The sequence below is a fragment of the Sorex fumeus genome, unplaced genomic scaffold (genome assembly GCF_029834395.1).
Source record: "Sorex fumeus unplaced genomic scaffold, SorFum_2.1 ptg000155l, whole genome shotgun sequence".
Taxonomy (NCBI): Eukaryota; Metazoa; Chordata; class Mammalia; order Eulipotyphla; family Soricidae; genus Sorex; species Sorex fumeus.
The window spans coordinates 3292501-3307934 of NW_026606212.1; the positions used below are offsets into that span (position 1 = coordinate 3292501).

The following is a 15434-nucleotide window of genomic DNA, read 5'->3' on the forward strand; positions in this document are numbered from 1 at the left end:
GGGACCCCCCGCGCCCCTGCCGGCGCCGCCGCCGCCGGGAGGACCCCCGGGCGCGCTCGCCGCCGTGCGCCCCAGCGCCACCTTCGCGGGCCCCGCGCTCTGGGCCGCGCCGGCCAGCGGCCCCGCCGAGCCCGCGCCCACCCCGGGCGCGCCCCCGCGGAGCCCCAGCGCCCCCGGCGGCGCGCCCACCCCGGGCCAGAACAACCTCAACCGACCCGGACCCCAGCGCACCAGCAGCGGCAGCGCGCGCGCCTCCGTCCCGCCGGGGTAAGAGGGGCCCCGGGTCGCGGGGAGGCCGGGAGCGGATCGAACCGAGCACCGGTGGACTGGTTCCTTTAACTGGTCATCATAGGCCCCTCCCGAGCATTTACCTCCTGGGAGGATGGGGGAGGTGGGAGGATGGGGGCGGGGCCCCATCCTTCTCCCCAGCTGATGCCCCTTAGAAAGTAGCTCCGGAGTGTTAATGACCTCCCAGGACCTGCAACTCTCTGGGGCGGAATGGGGGCTTTTTTGGGGGGGGGGACTTTTTGGGTCACACCCAGCCATGCACAGGGATTACTCCTGCCTCTGCACTCAGGAATTAGTCCTGGCAGTGCTCAGGAGACCATATGGGATGCTGGGAACCGAACCCGGGTCAGCCACGTGCAAGGCAAACGCCCTACCCGCTGTGCTATCACTCCAGCCCGGTATGGGGGCTTTTTAGAAGTGTTCCTGGTCAAACATCTGCACTGAGCATCTAACAGTTCCACGGGTCACCCCGACAGCGGTGTCCAGTGCAGATGTCCATGGAGAGGCTAAGGCTGGGACAGCGTGGGCACCTCCTAGAGTCTGTCCCCGGGAAGCAGGGACGGGAACCCAGTCTGTAATTGCAGAGTCTCTGCCGGGTCATCGGGGACGGTTTAACGGGTTACAGTGTGAGTGGGGCCCGCCCTGTCTCTGCCCCAGCACAGAGACGCCCCAGCAAACACTGGGGCCCAGCCAGAATATGGTGGAACCAAATGATGCCAGTACTTGGGGGTGCAAACTCCAGTTTTCTGGTGGTGCTGGGGGGTTCTGCATTCAGGGATCACTTCGGGCAGCACTTGGAGGACCAGAGGGGGTCCTGGAGTGCACCTGGGTCAGTGCATGCAAGGCCAGTGCCCTCCCTGCCAGGCTATCACTCGGGCCCTGGCTGGTTTGCAGGTTTAGCTCCAGGGCTGCCTGGGGTGACCCGGATAGGGACGAGGTAGCAAGGAGAGGCGGGCTTCTCTCCCAAGCAGAGCTTCAGGGCCTCGGGGAGGGGGGGACCACACCTGGCAGGGCTCAGGGGTAACAGGTAGTGCCAGGGGTCAAACTGGGCTCTCCCACATCCACTCAGCCGTGCAGAGGAGACGGGGCTTCCCATGGCTGTGGTGGCTGGTGTCGCCACCACCCTGCCCCAGGGACCAAACAGAGACCCCCCAAGGCTGCCCACTCCGGCCTTCCCTTTTATCAGGGAAACTGAGGCTCAGGGCTGGGGCGGGATGTGAAGCCCCCACCCCCCTCCCTCTGGGAGTCTCGACTGTGTGGCCACAATCCCCTCTGGGCCACTCCTGAGCCGTGAGGTCTGGAGCAGCCTGACCCCCTTGGAGGGGCCCCTGCTGGTCACCTGTCCAGAGCAGGGCTGCCCCTGCCTGCGCACGGCACACACACCACCGCACTCCACAAGCCCGGGTTGGAGCAGGGGCCAGGAGCTGGAATTTTCCATGGGAAGGACAGATGCGCTGCCCCCCTCCTCTCCCGGCCCTGCTCCCCCGGGCCAGTCCTCGCCAAGAGACAGGACACCTGAGGTCAGGAGGACTCTGGTGTCTGGAGGGACTCCCTCTCTGGGCTGGGGTGCCCTTTGGGTCAGAAAAGGGGGTGTCGGGTTTTGGGGAGGCCCCGGATAGCCCTAGGGACCTCTGGAGCAAAGTTCCAGAACCTTCTCTCAGGAGCCGTATTATTATAGGCCGGGTGATGAAATCAGAGCGCTGGGACCAGGAATCTCCTGGACCGGAATGGGGTGGGGTGGGCCGGGAGGGGCCGGGTGGGGAGGGGGAGGAGAGAGGAGGAAACATTGGCAGGTGTCGCGTGGGAACGGGGTGGCTCTGTGGCCTTTGACCTGTTTTTCCCCGTGTGAAGTGAAGGTCCCATGAAACCCGGGAAAGCCCCCGGTTCTGGCAGCGCAAGCGGGACAGTCTGGCTGGAGCACTGATCTGCGCACATCCTGCTCAGGGCAACAAGCCCAGGGGGCAGACCTGCAGGCGGCAGACAGACAGATGGACAGACAGATAGGCAGACAGATGGATGGACAAACAGACAAACAGATGGACAGGAAGACAGACAGATGGACAGACAGACAGATGAACAGACAAATGGACAGACAGGCAGACAGATGGACAGACAGGCAGACAGATGGACAGACAGGCAGACGGATGGACAGACAGACAAGCAGATGGACAGGAAGACAGACAGATGGACAGACAGACGGACAGGCAGGCAGCTCATGGACAGTCCAGGGAGCATAGGGCTGGCGGGAGGACAATGTGGGGAGGTGATGGACAGGGCGGTTGGGGGTTCGGGAGGAAGGATCGTGCACAGCTCCAGAATGGGGGCTCACATGTGCTTCTGGGCGAGCTCGAGGGGTAGGTGGGGGCACTTGGGTGCAGCTGGCGCCAGGCAGGACTCTGGTGCGGAGGGCTGGCAGGGGGACCAAGGTGCGGGAGGTGGGAGTCCGAGCTAGGGAGGGTCCTCCCACTGCCCGGCCCCCAGCTGCCCGCCCCCCCCCCCGCCACAGCCTCCTCCCCGCCCCCCCCGCCACAGCCTCCTCCTCCTCAGTGAGACTCAAGGACCCTGGTGCCAGGAACAGACCTGGGTTGACCACGTGCAGGGCAAGAGCCTCCCCCGTCTCTCCCTGCAACCCCTCCAAGGACGCCGGGTCACCTCTGTACAGGGCTTCTCCGGAGCCCTGAGGACTCCCGGCATGGGAACAGGTCCGCCCCTGGGGCTCTCTGAGCTCTCACCTCCAGCCTGTGCCGGCCTCTCGGCCCCCTGGCCCTGGCCCTGGCTCTGTCCAAGGCTGCTTCTCCCCTTCGACCCCCAGCAGTCTTCCTCTTCTCCTCGCCCTCCCCTCTCCCCTCAAACCCAAACTGCCCTCAAGTTCCTGGAAACAACCCTTTCCTGGTTGGTCCAGAAATCCTAGCCTCAGTTTCCCCATCTGCCAGCCAGGACCACCCCCGGCCCGTACTTGCTCGTCCAGATGAGGGTGTGCTAGGGAAGAGTGGACTCTCTGGAGAGTGCTCACCGCCCAGCTAGTGCGTCCGAGCCCATATGGGAGAAGATGCGGGCCTGCCTGAGGTCACAGAGCCAGTCCCGGCCGGGGCTGGCACACGGGTGGGGGCAGGGGGTCCTGAGTCGGGAGAGCAGCTGCCGCCCTGTGCCCGGCCCCATGGCCACAGGCTGGATTCACACCCAGCGTGGGGGTGGGGCATCTTTTCATCCTCAGGGCCCAAGACAGCGGATCAGGCCGCCCCGTTGTGCTTTGGGGGCCAGACCCGAGTGCGGCCGTGGCTCAGGATAATACTGTGAAGCCCCGTTCAGAAGCCCCCTCTCGGCCCGGGCGTTGGTGTTCCCCAACCTTTCTCTGGGTCCCCGAGACCCAGCCTGCCTCCCACGGCTGCTCAGGACCCAGGGGGGCCTGTCCAGGCTGAGTTGGGGGCCCCACCTGGGCCACTGCCCCCTCCCCAAATCCCTGTGAGCTGGGGCTGCCACAGAAACCTGAAGGCCGAGGTCAGAGACTCCGGGACCAGAGACTTCCCCCTTCACCCCCTCCCGGCCATGAGCACGGCCAAGGTCACGGCCCCAGATGCCCCTGTGTCCTCAGCGCCGCCCCCATACCCATTTCCTGGCCACCCAGGGGCTTGCAGGGTCCCCTTGGCTCCCATTGACTTGAGGTCAATCCCCGCTGGGAGGGAGTTAACCCTTCCCTGCCCTCTCTTCTCCCACTGGCTGGTTATTTCCCACTTTCTCTCGCCTAAATGTGTTCCATCTCCATGCAGCCGTGTGCCCGCCGCTGTGTGGGGTCTGGGGGACAGCAGGGACCCCCTGCGGCTGGCCCTATAGCCCCAGCCCTTCAGAGGCACGTGGGGTTGGGCGGGCCGAGTTATTCAGGCGCCTCTGTGCGCTGGGGCGGACGAGGAGGTGGAGCCCTGCTCTGATGGGAAGAGGCCAGGACGGGAGGCAGAAGGTCTCATCTCGCTCTGGGTGCCCGGGGACCCCCAGAAACTGAGGCAGATTGTAGGGACGAGGGCCCCAAGGCGTCCCCACGCAGCTGGGGAGGGAGTTTCCTTCTTCGGTTTCATTCATTCCTCGCCGTGGTTCCTTGGTGGGGGCGTTTGGGGCTCAGCAGAGGGTGCTCAGGCTCTGCCACTTGTGGCTCAGTGTTTGGGGAACTTGCTAGGGGGTGGGGGTGTGGACTGAACCCGACCCGGTACCGTTAAAGGCCCCAGAAACACAGTGGGGGGGCGCCCCTCCCTCCCCGCTTTTCTGGCCGCGGTTCCCTGCGGAGGGAAGGTGACTCCCACCAGGTCAGGCCAGCTCCCCTTCCTCCCCCCAGGCACTTCCTGCCCGCTCCCTGGGAGGTGGGCCACAAGCTCCTGACCACACGCAGGGTGTGGGAAAGCAGGGAGGGCTGCCCGCAGCAGGGGGTGCTGGGAGACCTGGAGCCCCTGAAAGACAGCCACCCTCTAGCTCCTCCTTGGGGATTTGCATACCCCCTGGGTCCCAAGGAGTACACAGATGGGGGCTGGGGTGAAGGGTCCCCCTGGACCAAGGGGAAACTCTCCGGACAGATGGAGGCACCAGAGCGAGGAGGGGGGAGGAGGGGAGCCCAGGAGCAGCCTCTGGGGCCTGCGGGTTTTGTGTGACCGGGAGGGTGGGAGAAGTGGGGTCCCCCAGGGCTCTGAAGGGGGGAGGATGACCGGCCTGGCACCTGGACTGCCCCCCCACCGGAATGTAGGGTCCAGAGCTCAGGTAGAAGAGGGAGATTGGGCCGCGCAGGGGGCCAGGGTTGGACCCCTGGAGCCTGCCGGGAGGAGGCTTCCTTCTCCTGAGATCCGCCTCTCATTTCTGCCCCTTCTCGCCCACTTGGACTGAGACCAGAACTGCTCCAGCTCCCCCAGGACCACTGGGCAGGTGCCGGGTGTCCTGAGGGCTGTCGGGGAGGTGGGACGAAGCTGCGGCCAAAATCGTGTCAGAGCTTCCTGCCTCCTGATGCCCCCGGCCCCCAGTGCCCAACCAACTGGCACGTGGCCCCTCATGCCACTCTGAGCTGCCCAGCCTTGGCCGTGCCAGCTGCAGGCCTGGCCGGGGGCAGCAGGGCACAGAGGGCTGGGACTCTGCCTCAGCTCAGCCCCGCTGGGGCCCACAGGGCAGCTAGGCTGAGGTGGGCCGGGGGCCGGGGGCCGTCTGACTCAGAAGCTCCCGAACCCAGAGCCAGCTGCATCCCACCAGCTGGGCGACCCTTGGGGAGGTCACTTCCCGTCTGTGCTTGGGGCCCATCACCCTCAGACACGCGGCAAATCAACACCAGCTCGACCAGAGGAAGGGGCGGGGGTCCTGGGGCGGCGTGCGGGGACCGACGGGTGGGTCTCGCTCTGGCTTTGCTGGGTGAGGGGACCCCGGGGGTCAGCAGAGACACCACAGATGGGGCAGCCCACTTCTGCACTTCTCGGCCGACTCACACCAGCCTCGTCCTCCATCCTGGGGTGACGAGCTGCCCGGCCCAGCGGTGGTGGGCACAGCCACTCGCAAACACATGGGGCACGGCTCCCTCAGAGGTCAGCACAGTCCTTTGTGGGGGCAAGGGGACCACTTGATTTCTCCCCAGGGAGGCGCAGTGGGCTGACCTCACAGAGCAGGTGCGCGCTGCAGACAGAGAGATGGACAGGCAGGGGGACTTGGTACCGTACCCCAGGATGGGAAAAGGCAGGGAACGGTGTGAGGAACAGAAACTCAGAAACCTCCCCCCACTTCTCTCTCTCTCTCTCTCTCTCTCTCTCTCTCTCTCTCTCGGCCTGATGTGGGGACAGGTCTGGGAGGGTCCTTAGAGAAAGTGTTTTGGGGCCCTCACAGGACGCCCCGGAGTGAGGTGCCTTTAGGGTGATCATAGGCAGAAAAGCTAAGGGGTAGGGTCTCTAGGACACCTGCTCCCTGGATGTGACGAGGCAGCATTTCAGCTGAGATGGCAGTACAGTCAGAGATAGGGGCAGGGAGACTTTCCTGGGGTCACCAGGGCCAGCCTCTCAGAGCAGCAGCAGGTGGCCGGGGCCGGGAGATGGAGGGTGGGGTGAGGTTGCGTTCCCAGAGGCCAACAGAGAAAACAGGCAAGGGAGAGGCAGGGCTTCTCAAGAGCAGCGTCAGGAAGTCTCTGGGTCAAGGTGGGGAACGGTCTAGGAGGGAGACAGCACGTGCAAAGGCCCTGGGGCAAGCTCAGGGAATACTGAGTCCTCTGAGGGGGCAGGGACTGACTTCCTCCTGCATCGGGAAGAGGTCGTCAGACTTGGCTCAGGGCAGCGGGAGGCAAGACTGATGCAGGGCCGGGAGAGGCAACTGGAAGGACAGTGTGGCACCGCTGCCCAAGCCTGGCCTTGTGGCAGCAAGGCCTGGCACTGGGCGGAGCCCCGTGCTTCCGGGAGGTCTGCGGGCAGCGGCCTCCTGTCCAGGCAAGAGGATGTTCTCAGTGCCTCGGAGGAAGCAGCACGCCCCACATCAAAAGGGGCCCGGTGGCTCCCACGCTCTGGCGTCGTGGGAACTCTGCTCCCCTGCGTTCTCGCGGGGGACCTGCAGGTCGAGAAGGGCTGGGGCTGCCTCGGGACTGTCCCCCAACTCACTGGTGGGTAAATAAAAAACGGGGTTTTGTCACACCCCACCGGGCCCCCTCTGTGACTCGGGGCTCTGTGGTTTCGCAGGAGCGTCAGGGCAGCTGAGATCCAAACCCTCCCCCGCTGCAGGGCTCAGGAGCTCAACCGGTCATGGGGGCTGGGGTCAGGGTGGCCGAGAGGAACGCTGCCGCTGACCCGTGACGGTCCAGGCGGGACTGACCTGCGGAAGAGTTTTCTGAACAGACATCCCAGGAGACCAGCAAAGACGTGTTCTCACGAGGCGGAAGGGCAGGAACGAAGTGGGGGGATCTTGGTGTGGGGGGCAGTGAGCCATGAATCCACCCTGGAAGTGTCTGGAAGGTCAGGAAAGGGGGGACACCGAGGTGCAAGCCTCCGAACCTTCCTCAGGGGCTTGGGGAGGGGTGCAGAGGGTGCTGCGACCCCCAGGCCCGTTATCACAGGCCTGAGAAAGGGGCCTGGTCATCGCCCATCTCCTGAGTCCCACGGGCTGCTCGGAGAATATCAGGATGCTCCACTCCCAGCCCTGTGCCAGGCTGAGCTCCCCGCATCTGAGCTCGTGGAACCCGGCTCTCCCTTTCGCAGATGGGGAAACTGAGGCACCCTGCGCAGGCCTCGGGAGCTCGGAGGTGCACGCCTTCCTGTTGCATCCCCCGGAGTTGTGCTCCGTGACCCGGTATCTGCTCTGGGCAGCCTCACCCCGAACTCTAGCCCTAGCGGGCCTGGGAGGAGCCCCCAGGAGATGCAGTGTGACCCGGTGGGCTCAACAGGGGGGGGCTGTGTCATCGTGGGGGACAGTCTGAGCATCTCTCTTCACCCACATGCCACCCAGACGGGTACTGCTGCTGTCCGCATGGACATGGCCGCGGGTCCCATATGCCCTGTGTGTGGGCATCTCTGTGGGTCCCTGTGTGTCGGCATCTCTGTGGGCCCTGTGTGTGTGCCCGTGGGTCCCGTGTGCCCTGGGGATAGGAAAGGCCCCTCGCAGGCTTCAGTGCTGGTGCTCATGCAGGAGAAGGTGTTTCCGTCTGAACTTATTCTCGGCTTCCCCCTGGCATCCGTGTGTCTGGAGAGCACCTCAGCCGGGCTCCCATTCTATCCGCACCCCCACGCAGATCTCTCCCTGTGAGCATTTTTACAGTATGTGCTGTGTGTCTCTGCAGTGTGGCCTGTCCCTGGAGAGTGTGAGTGTGTGTGTTTGTGTATATGTTGTGTGTTTTCATGCCAACACATGTGGCGTGGCCTCCAGATGTTGTACGTTTATTTGTATTTATTTATTTATTTATTTACTTTTGCTTTTGGGGTCACACCCGGCGATGCACAGGGGTTACTCCTGGCTCTGCACTCAAGAGTTACTCCTGGCGGTGCTCAGGGGACCATATGGGATGCTGGGAATCGAACCCGGGTCGGCCGCGTGCAAGGCAAACGCCCCACCCGCTGTGCTACCTCTCCAGCCCCTGTTGTATGTTTATTTGTACGAGGCGTATAAAGTTCATACTTAATTTGTATGAGGCGGAGTCCTTCTGGGTGTTCACAGGTGTGTGCAGAGGTGTGTTCCTGGGGGAGGCGCATCTCCCCTGAAACCTGTCCAGGGTTCTAGAAGCATCCACAGCAAGCACGCAGGCCCCACCCCTCATAACTTGAGGTCCAGAAAGCCCAGGCAGACTCCTGTACAGGTCTCACCAAGCTTCCTCAGTCAGCTCCCAGGTGCTGCCTCGTCACCCCATTTTCCAGGCACGGAAGCCCGCACAGCTCACATCACAGAGCTTCCACGGCTGACTTGAGCTTGGTGCTCCTGCTTTTTTTTTGCTTTTTGGGTCACACCTGGGGTTCCTCCTGGCTCATACACTCAGGAATTACCCCTGGCGGTGCTCAGGGGTCCATATTGATTGCTGGGAATCAAACCCGGGTCGGCCGTGTGGAAGGCAAATGCCCTACCCGCTGTGCCATCGCTCCAGCTCTGGTGCTCCCGCTCTGGCATGGCTCCTCCATCCCCCTCAGCCATTGGTGAGCTGCAGAGCAGGGGGTGAGGTCCCTCCGCCAGCACAACACACTGATGACCACGTGATGACCATGGGTCAGCCAGGCAGTCCTTCCCAGCCCCTGGGAACGGCCCTTGTGTGGAATTCCCAACCACTCACAGCTAACGGAAAGTGCCAACAGACAGAGCGGGCAACAGGCATGCCGGGGGCCCCTGTCACCTGCCTGGCAGGCTGGCTGAGGTGCGAGAGCAGCTTTGGCCGAGTCCCAAAGCCAGAGCCCTCAGGGGAAGTGGTGGGAAGGGAAACAGGCACATTTTCCTAGAACCCTTGTCTTTGGAAAACCTCTTTGCCTTACTTTACCCCTGTGCAGAAACGGATCACCCACTAGATGTGCTCGCGATGTGAATTTCCAAGAATCCCAGAGAAGGGTTTCATTTAGTTGATCCCTGAACCGTTCCCCAGATCTGCTTCTGGGAATTAGAGCTTCATATCGCAAACCCTGGCGTGCTAGGATGGCGAAATCACTGATGTGTGGGCTTCCGGCCAGTGGTCAGTGAAAGGGAACATCTGGACGCTCAGCGCGTTCTCTCGGGAAGTGGACAGCCAAGGATTTGGGAAAAGCTCAGTCTTGGGGTCCAGCCCCCGGACAACTTGGGCGTGTGCCGGACAGACAGACACACATTAGCCAATGCCCAGGAACCAAAGTCAGAAGGCCAGCAGGACCCCCTGACTCTGGGTGCTAGAGGGCTGGAGTCCAGCTGCAACCTCTTTCTCTCTCCCCTCAGGGTCCCTGCACTCCCGGTGAAGAACTTGAACGGTACTGGGCCCGTCCACCCGGCCCTGGCAGGTGAGATCCCGCTCAAGTCAGGGCAGAAGGGCAGGACCCCAGAAAGCAGCAGTCTTTGGCCCCGTGGCCCCACCCCTTGATGAACATAGAGGGTGGGATGAGTGGGTGGACCCCAAGGGAAACACTGCTTCGCCATTGGGTCGGAATGCGAGGTGGGCGGGACCACAGAAGCCGAGAGCCATTGGGCTTCAACATCGTTGAAATGAGTGGGTGGGACTCAAAGGAGACACTCCTTCGCCATTGGGTCGAATCATGCAGTGGGCGGTGCCAGAGGAGGCCAGCCACTGGGCTTCGAGATGGTTGGGTTGAGTGGGTGGGACCCGAGGGAAGCGCTCCTTCGCCATTGGGCCAGAACGTGGGGTGGGCGGGGCCGCAGAAGGCGAGCCACTGGGCTTCAACCTGAGCGGGGCTGAAAGGGGCACGTGGTCGGGTGGGCAGGGTCTAGAGGCACTTTGGCATCTGACTACCCCCTTCTCACGGCGTCCCCAGGGATGACTGGGATCCTGCTCTGTGCTGCCGGCCTGCCCGTGTGCCTGACCCGGGCCCCCAAGCCCATCCTGCACCCGCCGCCCGTCAGCAAGAGCGACGTGAAGCCGGTGCCCGGGGTGCCCGGCGTGTGCCGCAAGACCAAGAAGAAGCACCTTAAGAAGAGTAGGGCTTCCGACCCCCGATCGTTGACCCCGTCACCCTGGGTGGCAGCCCCTCCGACTTGTTCTTAGGACTCTGATCAGCCCTGCCCCTTCCCCCTGGCCTCCTCGCCGCCCCCAGCCCCATCACATCCAACCCCCAGCCCTGTGACCCGCCCCTGGCCCCCCGCCCTGTCCTGAGCCCGGCCGCCCCGCCGCCCCGCTGTGTCCTTGCAGGTAAGAACCCCGAGGACGTGGTTCGGAGGTACACGCACAAGGTGAAGAACCCCCCGGACGAGGTGAGCGGGAGGGAGGGGCGTTCCGGGCATCCTCTCCCTTGCCCTGCTCCCAGTTTGCCCGCTGGCTTTCCCCAGCCTCCCGCCCCGCTCTTGGTGGGCGGAAACCATTGGTAGAGCCCAGCTGTCAATCACCTGGTGGTGGGCAGGGCTGCCCTCGAGCCTGTATTTTCACGGGCGCCCAGCTTTCGCGGGGGCAGGGGGTGAAGCGCCCCCTTTTGGGAGAGGGCAAGGCTCCCTGTATTTGAATTCAGCCTCTGAGGTGCCCTTTCCCTTGGCAAGTGGACGTCGGGGGTGGGGGGACGCGTCCTGGAGCCCCTGGAGTCTCGCCCTTCCCAGCCTGAGTGTCCCTTCTGCGCCCCCAGGATTGCACCATCTGCATGGAGCGGCTGGTCACTGCATCGGGCTACGAGGGCGTGCTGCGGTACAAGGGCATGCGGCCAGAGCTGGTGGGCCGCCTGGGCCGCTGCGGCCACATGTACCACCTCCTGTGCCTCCTGGCCATGTACTCCAATGGCAACAAGGTGGGCGGCGAGGGGCCCCGGGCGGGGAGCAGGCAGGGGCGCCGGGCGGGCGGGGACGCTGAGGGCCCTCACTGCCAGCCCGCCCCGCCCCAGGATGGCAGCCTGCAGTGCCCCACCTGCAAGGCCATCTACGGGGAGAAGACGGGCACCCAGCCCCCCGGGAAGATGGCGTTCCACCTCATCCCCCACTCGCTGCCCGGCTTCGCCGACACCCAGACCATCCGCATCGTCTACGACATCCCCACGGGCATCCAGGTGGGCTCTCCCCACCCACCCACCCACCCACCCCTGGCCCTCCAGAGGCCCCACTCCCGGGATTCTAGCCCCCTGCTGCTCCTTCCCACAGGGCCCAGAGCACCCCAACCCAGGCAAGAAGTTCACGGCGAGAGGCTTCCCGCGGCACTGCTACCTGCCCAACAACGAGAAGGGCCGGAAGGTGGGTGCAGGAGCGGGACCCCAGCCCCCAGCCCCCAGCGCGCACCTTCCTACCCGGATCAGCACTGCTGAGCCCAGGTCTCTGTGGCACGGTGCAGAGGGGGACACTCGCCCTCCGAGGGCAGCCACTTGCCCCAGGGCGCACAGCTAATCGGGGCCCAAACCGCCACGCTCCTCACCACGACACTGGACAGTTGGCTTTCTTTTCTGCTTTTCCAGCAAAAAGCCAGACGCTCCCATATTGGGGGGAAATCTCCAGGTCTTTGAATCTTACCAAGGGATTCCCGGGATCCGAACCTAAAACAGCCAAGGGCTGTCAGTTGTGACCATCCCATCACTCCGCAAGAAGCTGGCAGATGGGACAGCGGGCAGGGCGTTTGCCTTGCGCTGCTGCCGACCTAGGTTCATTTTCCAAATCCCCTGTTATGGTCCTCTGAGCATCATCAGGAGTGATTCCTGAGTGCAGCGCCAGGAGGAACCCCTGAGCGTTGCCAGGTGTGGCCCAAAAAGCAAAAGGAAGGAAGGAAGGAAGGAAGGAAGGAAGGAAGGAAGGAAGGAAGGAAGGAAGGAAGGAAGGAAGGAAGGAAGGAAGGAAGGAAAGAAAGAAAGAAAGAAAGAAAGAAAGAAAAGGAACAGACTTGGAAGGGGATTTTTGGGAGGAGGGGGAAGCTTGGAGTGGGGGTGGGGTTCCGCTAGAAAAGCACCGGGACGGGCTGGCCCCGCCCCTCCCGACTGGCCCCGCCCCATCTTGGCCCCGCCCCTCCCGCCTGGCCCCTCCCCTCCCGCCTGGCCCCGCCCCATCTTGGCCCCGCCCCATCTTGGCCCCGCCCCCGCAGGTGCTGAGGCTGCTCATCACCGCCTGGGAGCGCCGGCTCATCTTCACCATCGGCACGTCCAACACCACGGGCGAGTCGGACACCGTCGTGTGGAACGAGATCCACCACAAGACCGAGTTCGGCTCCAACCTCACGGGCCACGGCTACCCGGACGCCAGCTACCTGGACAACGTGCTGGCCGAGCTCACCGCGCAGGGAGTGTCCGAGGCCGCGGCCAAGGCCTGAGCGCCCGGGGCTGCCCGCCCGCCCTCCTCTTTCGCCCCTGACCCGCGGAGCACACGCCTCCCTGCGCCAGGTGTGCCCGGGAGCCCAGGCTGTTTGCTGGAAGGAGCCTGCCGGGAGGCCAGCAGGGCCAGCGGCTCTGACCGCGGCCCGGAGAAGGCGGAGAGAGAGGGTGCCCCCCTCTGCGCAGTGCCCTGTTGAACACATGCACGCACACCCACGTGCCTCTACTTACCCCCCAACTGGGGGAGCGACAGAAAGACCCCTTGATGCCCGCGGCGGGTGCGCGCCCGCGTCGCTGTCGCTGTCGCATCTCTACGGGCTTGGCTTGCTCGCAGCAGGATTCAGGTCAAGCTTAGGGACCTGTGGAGGGACCCTGGGGAGGGGGCACTGTGAAGTTCAGTCCCCCCAGTCGCCTCCAGCCACTGATGGGCAGCTGTGGGCGCGGGGGGCGAGTGCCCAGACCATCCCGCAGCTTTGCAAAGGGGTGGACCAGGGAGAGGGACCCCGTTCCCTCCCACCCCGACTCTCTTCTTTTGTGCTTGTCTCTTGCACCCTGGGGGCCCGGGTCTCCGCCCCCCTCCCATCCCAGGCCTTACGTCTGCCCCATCAAGGCCCCGCGCTGTGTCCCCCCCGCCCGCCCCTCCCCCACGTCGCCGCGGATCCTGGCCCCAGGAGCCCGCCGGGGACGCCCGGCCGAGGCCAGCAGGTTTAAAAGCAGACTGGACAGCGAAGAGTCCCTTTGCCTCTTCCCGGGGCGGCTGCCGGTCTCGGCCAACCGGGGGCCCGTTGCCCAGGCAACGCACCAGCTCCGCCTCTGTGGATTGGCTGGCGCCGTGGCAACCGGCCAAGATTTAAAGGCACGGCCAGCGCCGGCGACCGCTCTTTGGAGAACCTACCATTCCCACTGTGGGTGGAGAGTAAACGGCCTTTCTCCTCCTCGCCCCCTTTTTTTTTCTAAACCCGCCAAGACGCGGAGGTCGGGGGTTTGCGGGGAGGGGGTGGGGAGTGGGGAGGGCTTCAGTTTGCACCGAAGGATTAGCTTGGCAACAAAACACCGAGGGATCGCCAGCCAGCCCTCTCTGCTTCGGGCAGGTGGAGCTGCGGGCCCCTCATCATTCTCTGGTCCTGGGGCAGGCAGAGGCGCTGAGGCAAAGGCCGGCCCTCTCACGCCTAATCCTCCGGAGGGCCCTGCACGCAGCTGATTGGGGCTGGAATCCCGGCATCTCATAGGGTCCCCAGCACCGCCAGGAATGATGCCTGAGTGCAGAGCCAGGAGGAAGCCCTGAGCATAGCTGGGTGTGACCCAAAAGCCAAAAAAAAAAAAAAAAAAAGTGACTTTCAAGCTTGGCCATGAGGCAGAGCCTACTGCGGCTCTAGCATAGTGACCCGCTTGGAGGACCTGGAAAACTAGGAGGACCTGGGAGACGCTGTGATAGGTCCAGCAGGAGAGGTTCCAGAACCTGCAAGAACCTAACAGCCGCTGCATCATTCCAGGATGTGGCGGGTCCAGGCGCCCCCTGCTGCCCACCTTCAGGATAGCGCCGCCCTGTTCAGGGTGGGCCTGGCTGGCGACTTTGGGTCCCAGCCCAAGTCACCTGACACTAGATTCGAGTCCTTCGAGTCCCTTCCAGTGCTGCCGAATTTTATCCTCCCGTATTCCTTCTTAGACAAGAGATCACAGTTCATCAACAAAATCACCCGGACCCATAATCAGTATTACTGCACACGCATGGGTTAAAGGGACTGGAGAGAGTTCAGTGGGCAGGGCGATCGCCTTGCACGCGGCCAACCCTGGTTCCATCCCCAGCACCCCGTCTTGTTCCCTACACCCCTCCAGGAGCGATCCTGAGCACACCAGGAGTAAACTCTGAGCTCATTCATGAGTAGCTCAAACCCCCGGAAAAAGCTGACCCGGGGACCAACGAGTGCGCCTAACAGGCGGTCTGACCTCCATCCCTTCCAGATGTGCCCCAAAACGGAAGCACACATTGAATCCTGGGTTCGATCTCTGGCACCACATGGCCCTCTAGGATGTCACTGGGGAAAAGCCTAGAGCACAGAGTCGGGAGTAGCCCCTGAGCACTGCCAGATGGGGCCCCCAGGCAAGGAAAAAGCAAATTCTCCCCCAAATTCTGATGCAGTGGAGCTGGGGGCATCTGGATGATCAGAGGGACAGGGGCCCTTCATCCCTGGTTCCCAAGGAACAGTTTTGAAACCAAACATCCATCATTGCTCATTTTATACAGAGTAAAACAGGCTCAGAAAGGAGTCGGGGGTGGGGAGCTCCTGGCCCTCGGGATCCAAGAGTCGAGTTCGAGTCCGTCCTCCTGGGCTCCCAGCCTCCGTTCTTCCTGTTGGTGTCAGATCTTGGTAGAAGCTTGCGGCCGGGGCTCAGGAGAGACGGTGCAATGACACAGCCTAGCAGACGTGAAAACAGAGAGGGCTAAGCCTGCTTGGTGCCTGGGGTAACAGAGCCACACCAGGAATTCAGGCACTGCTGTATCCAGCAGCTCGAAGGCCAGGCCGGCCTTGCTGGTGTGAGTCCAGGACTACCGAGAGAGACAGGAAGCTCAGGTGGGGCCGAATGAGGGGGACTCCTGAGTCCATCCGCTCCGGGATGGCTCCATCCAGAGTGGGCGCAAGGTTGGCCTTCTGCTTCCAGCTGACGCACCTCCTGCCGGGGCTGAAAGCACAGGGTCCGAGAGCCCCAGGGGCCACAGCCTCCACAGTGCTCTGGAGCACCACCCGGTGACTCACGGACCAGCGG

At 63.6% G+C, this 15434-nt stretch overlaps 1 protein-coding gene across 2 annotated transcripts in view; it reads left to right on the forward strand.

Moving 5' to 3' along the window:
- Positions 1–12989, forward strand: part of DTX1 (deltex E3 ubiquitin ligase 1) — a 29569-nt gene extending 16580 nt beyond the window's left edge. Inside the window, exons 2-9 of one of the 2 annotated variants that reach the window (XM_056107140.1) lie at positions 1–267; positions 9664–9725; positions 10215–10376; positions 10589–10650; positions 11013–11171; positions 11250–11426; positions 11518–11607; positions 12443–12989. The exon at positions 1–267 is cut by the window's left edge and continues 415 nt beyond it. In XM_056107140.1, the coding sequence (XP_055963115.1) occupies positions 1–267; positions 9664–9725; positions 10215–10376; positions 10589–10650; positions 11013–11171; positions 11250–11426; positions 11518–11607; positions 12443–12667 (1204 nt within the window). In that variant the 3' untranslated portion in view covers positions 12668–12989. The remainder of the gene's footprint in view (positions 268–9663; positions 9726–10214; positions 10377–10588; positions 10651–11012; positions 11172–11249; positions 11427–11517; positions 11608–12442) is intronic. The other variant, XM_056107141.1, reaches the window with a different exon arrangement.
- Positions 12990–15434: the final 2445 nt, after the last annotated feature.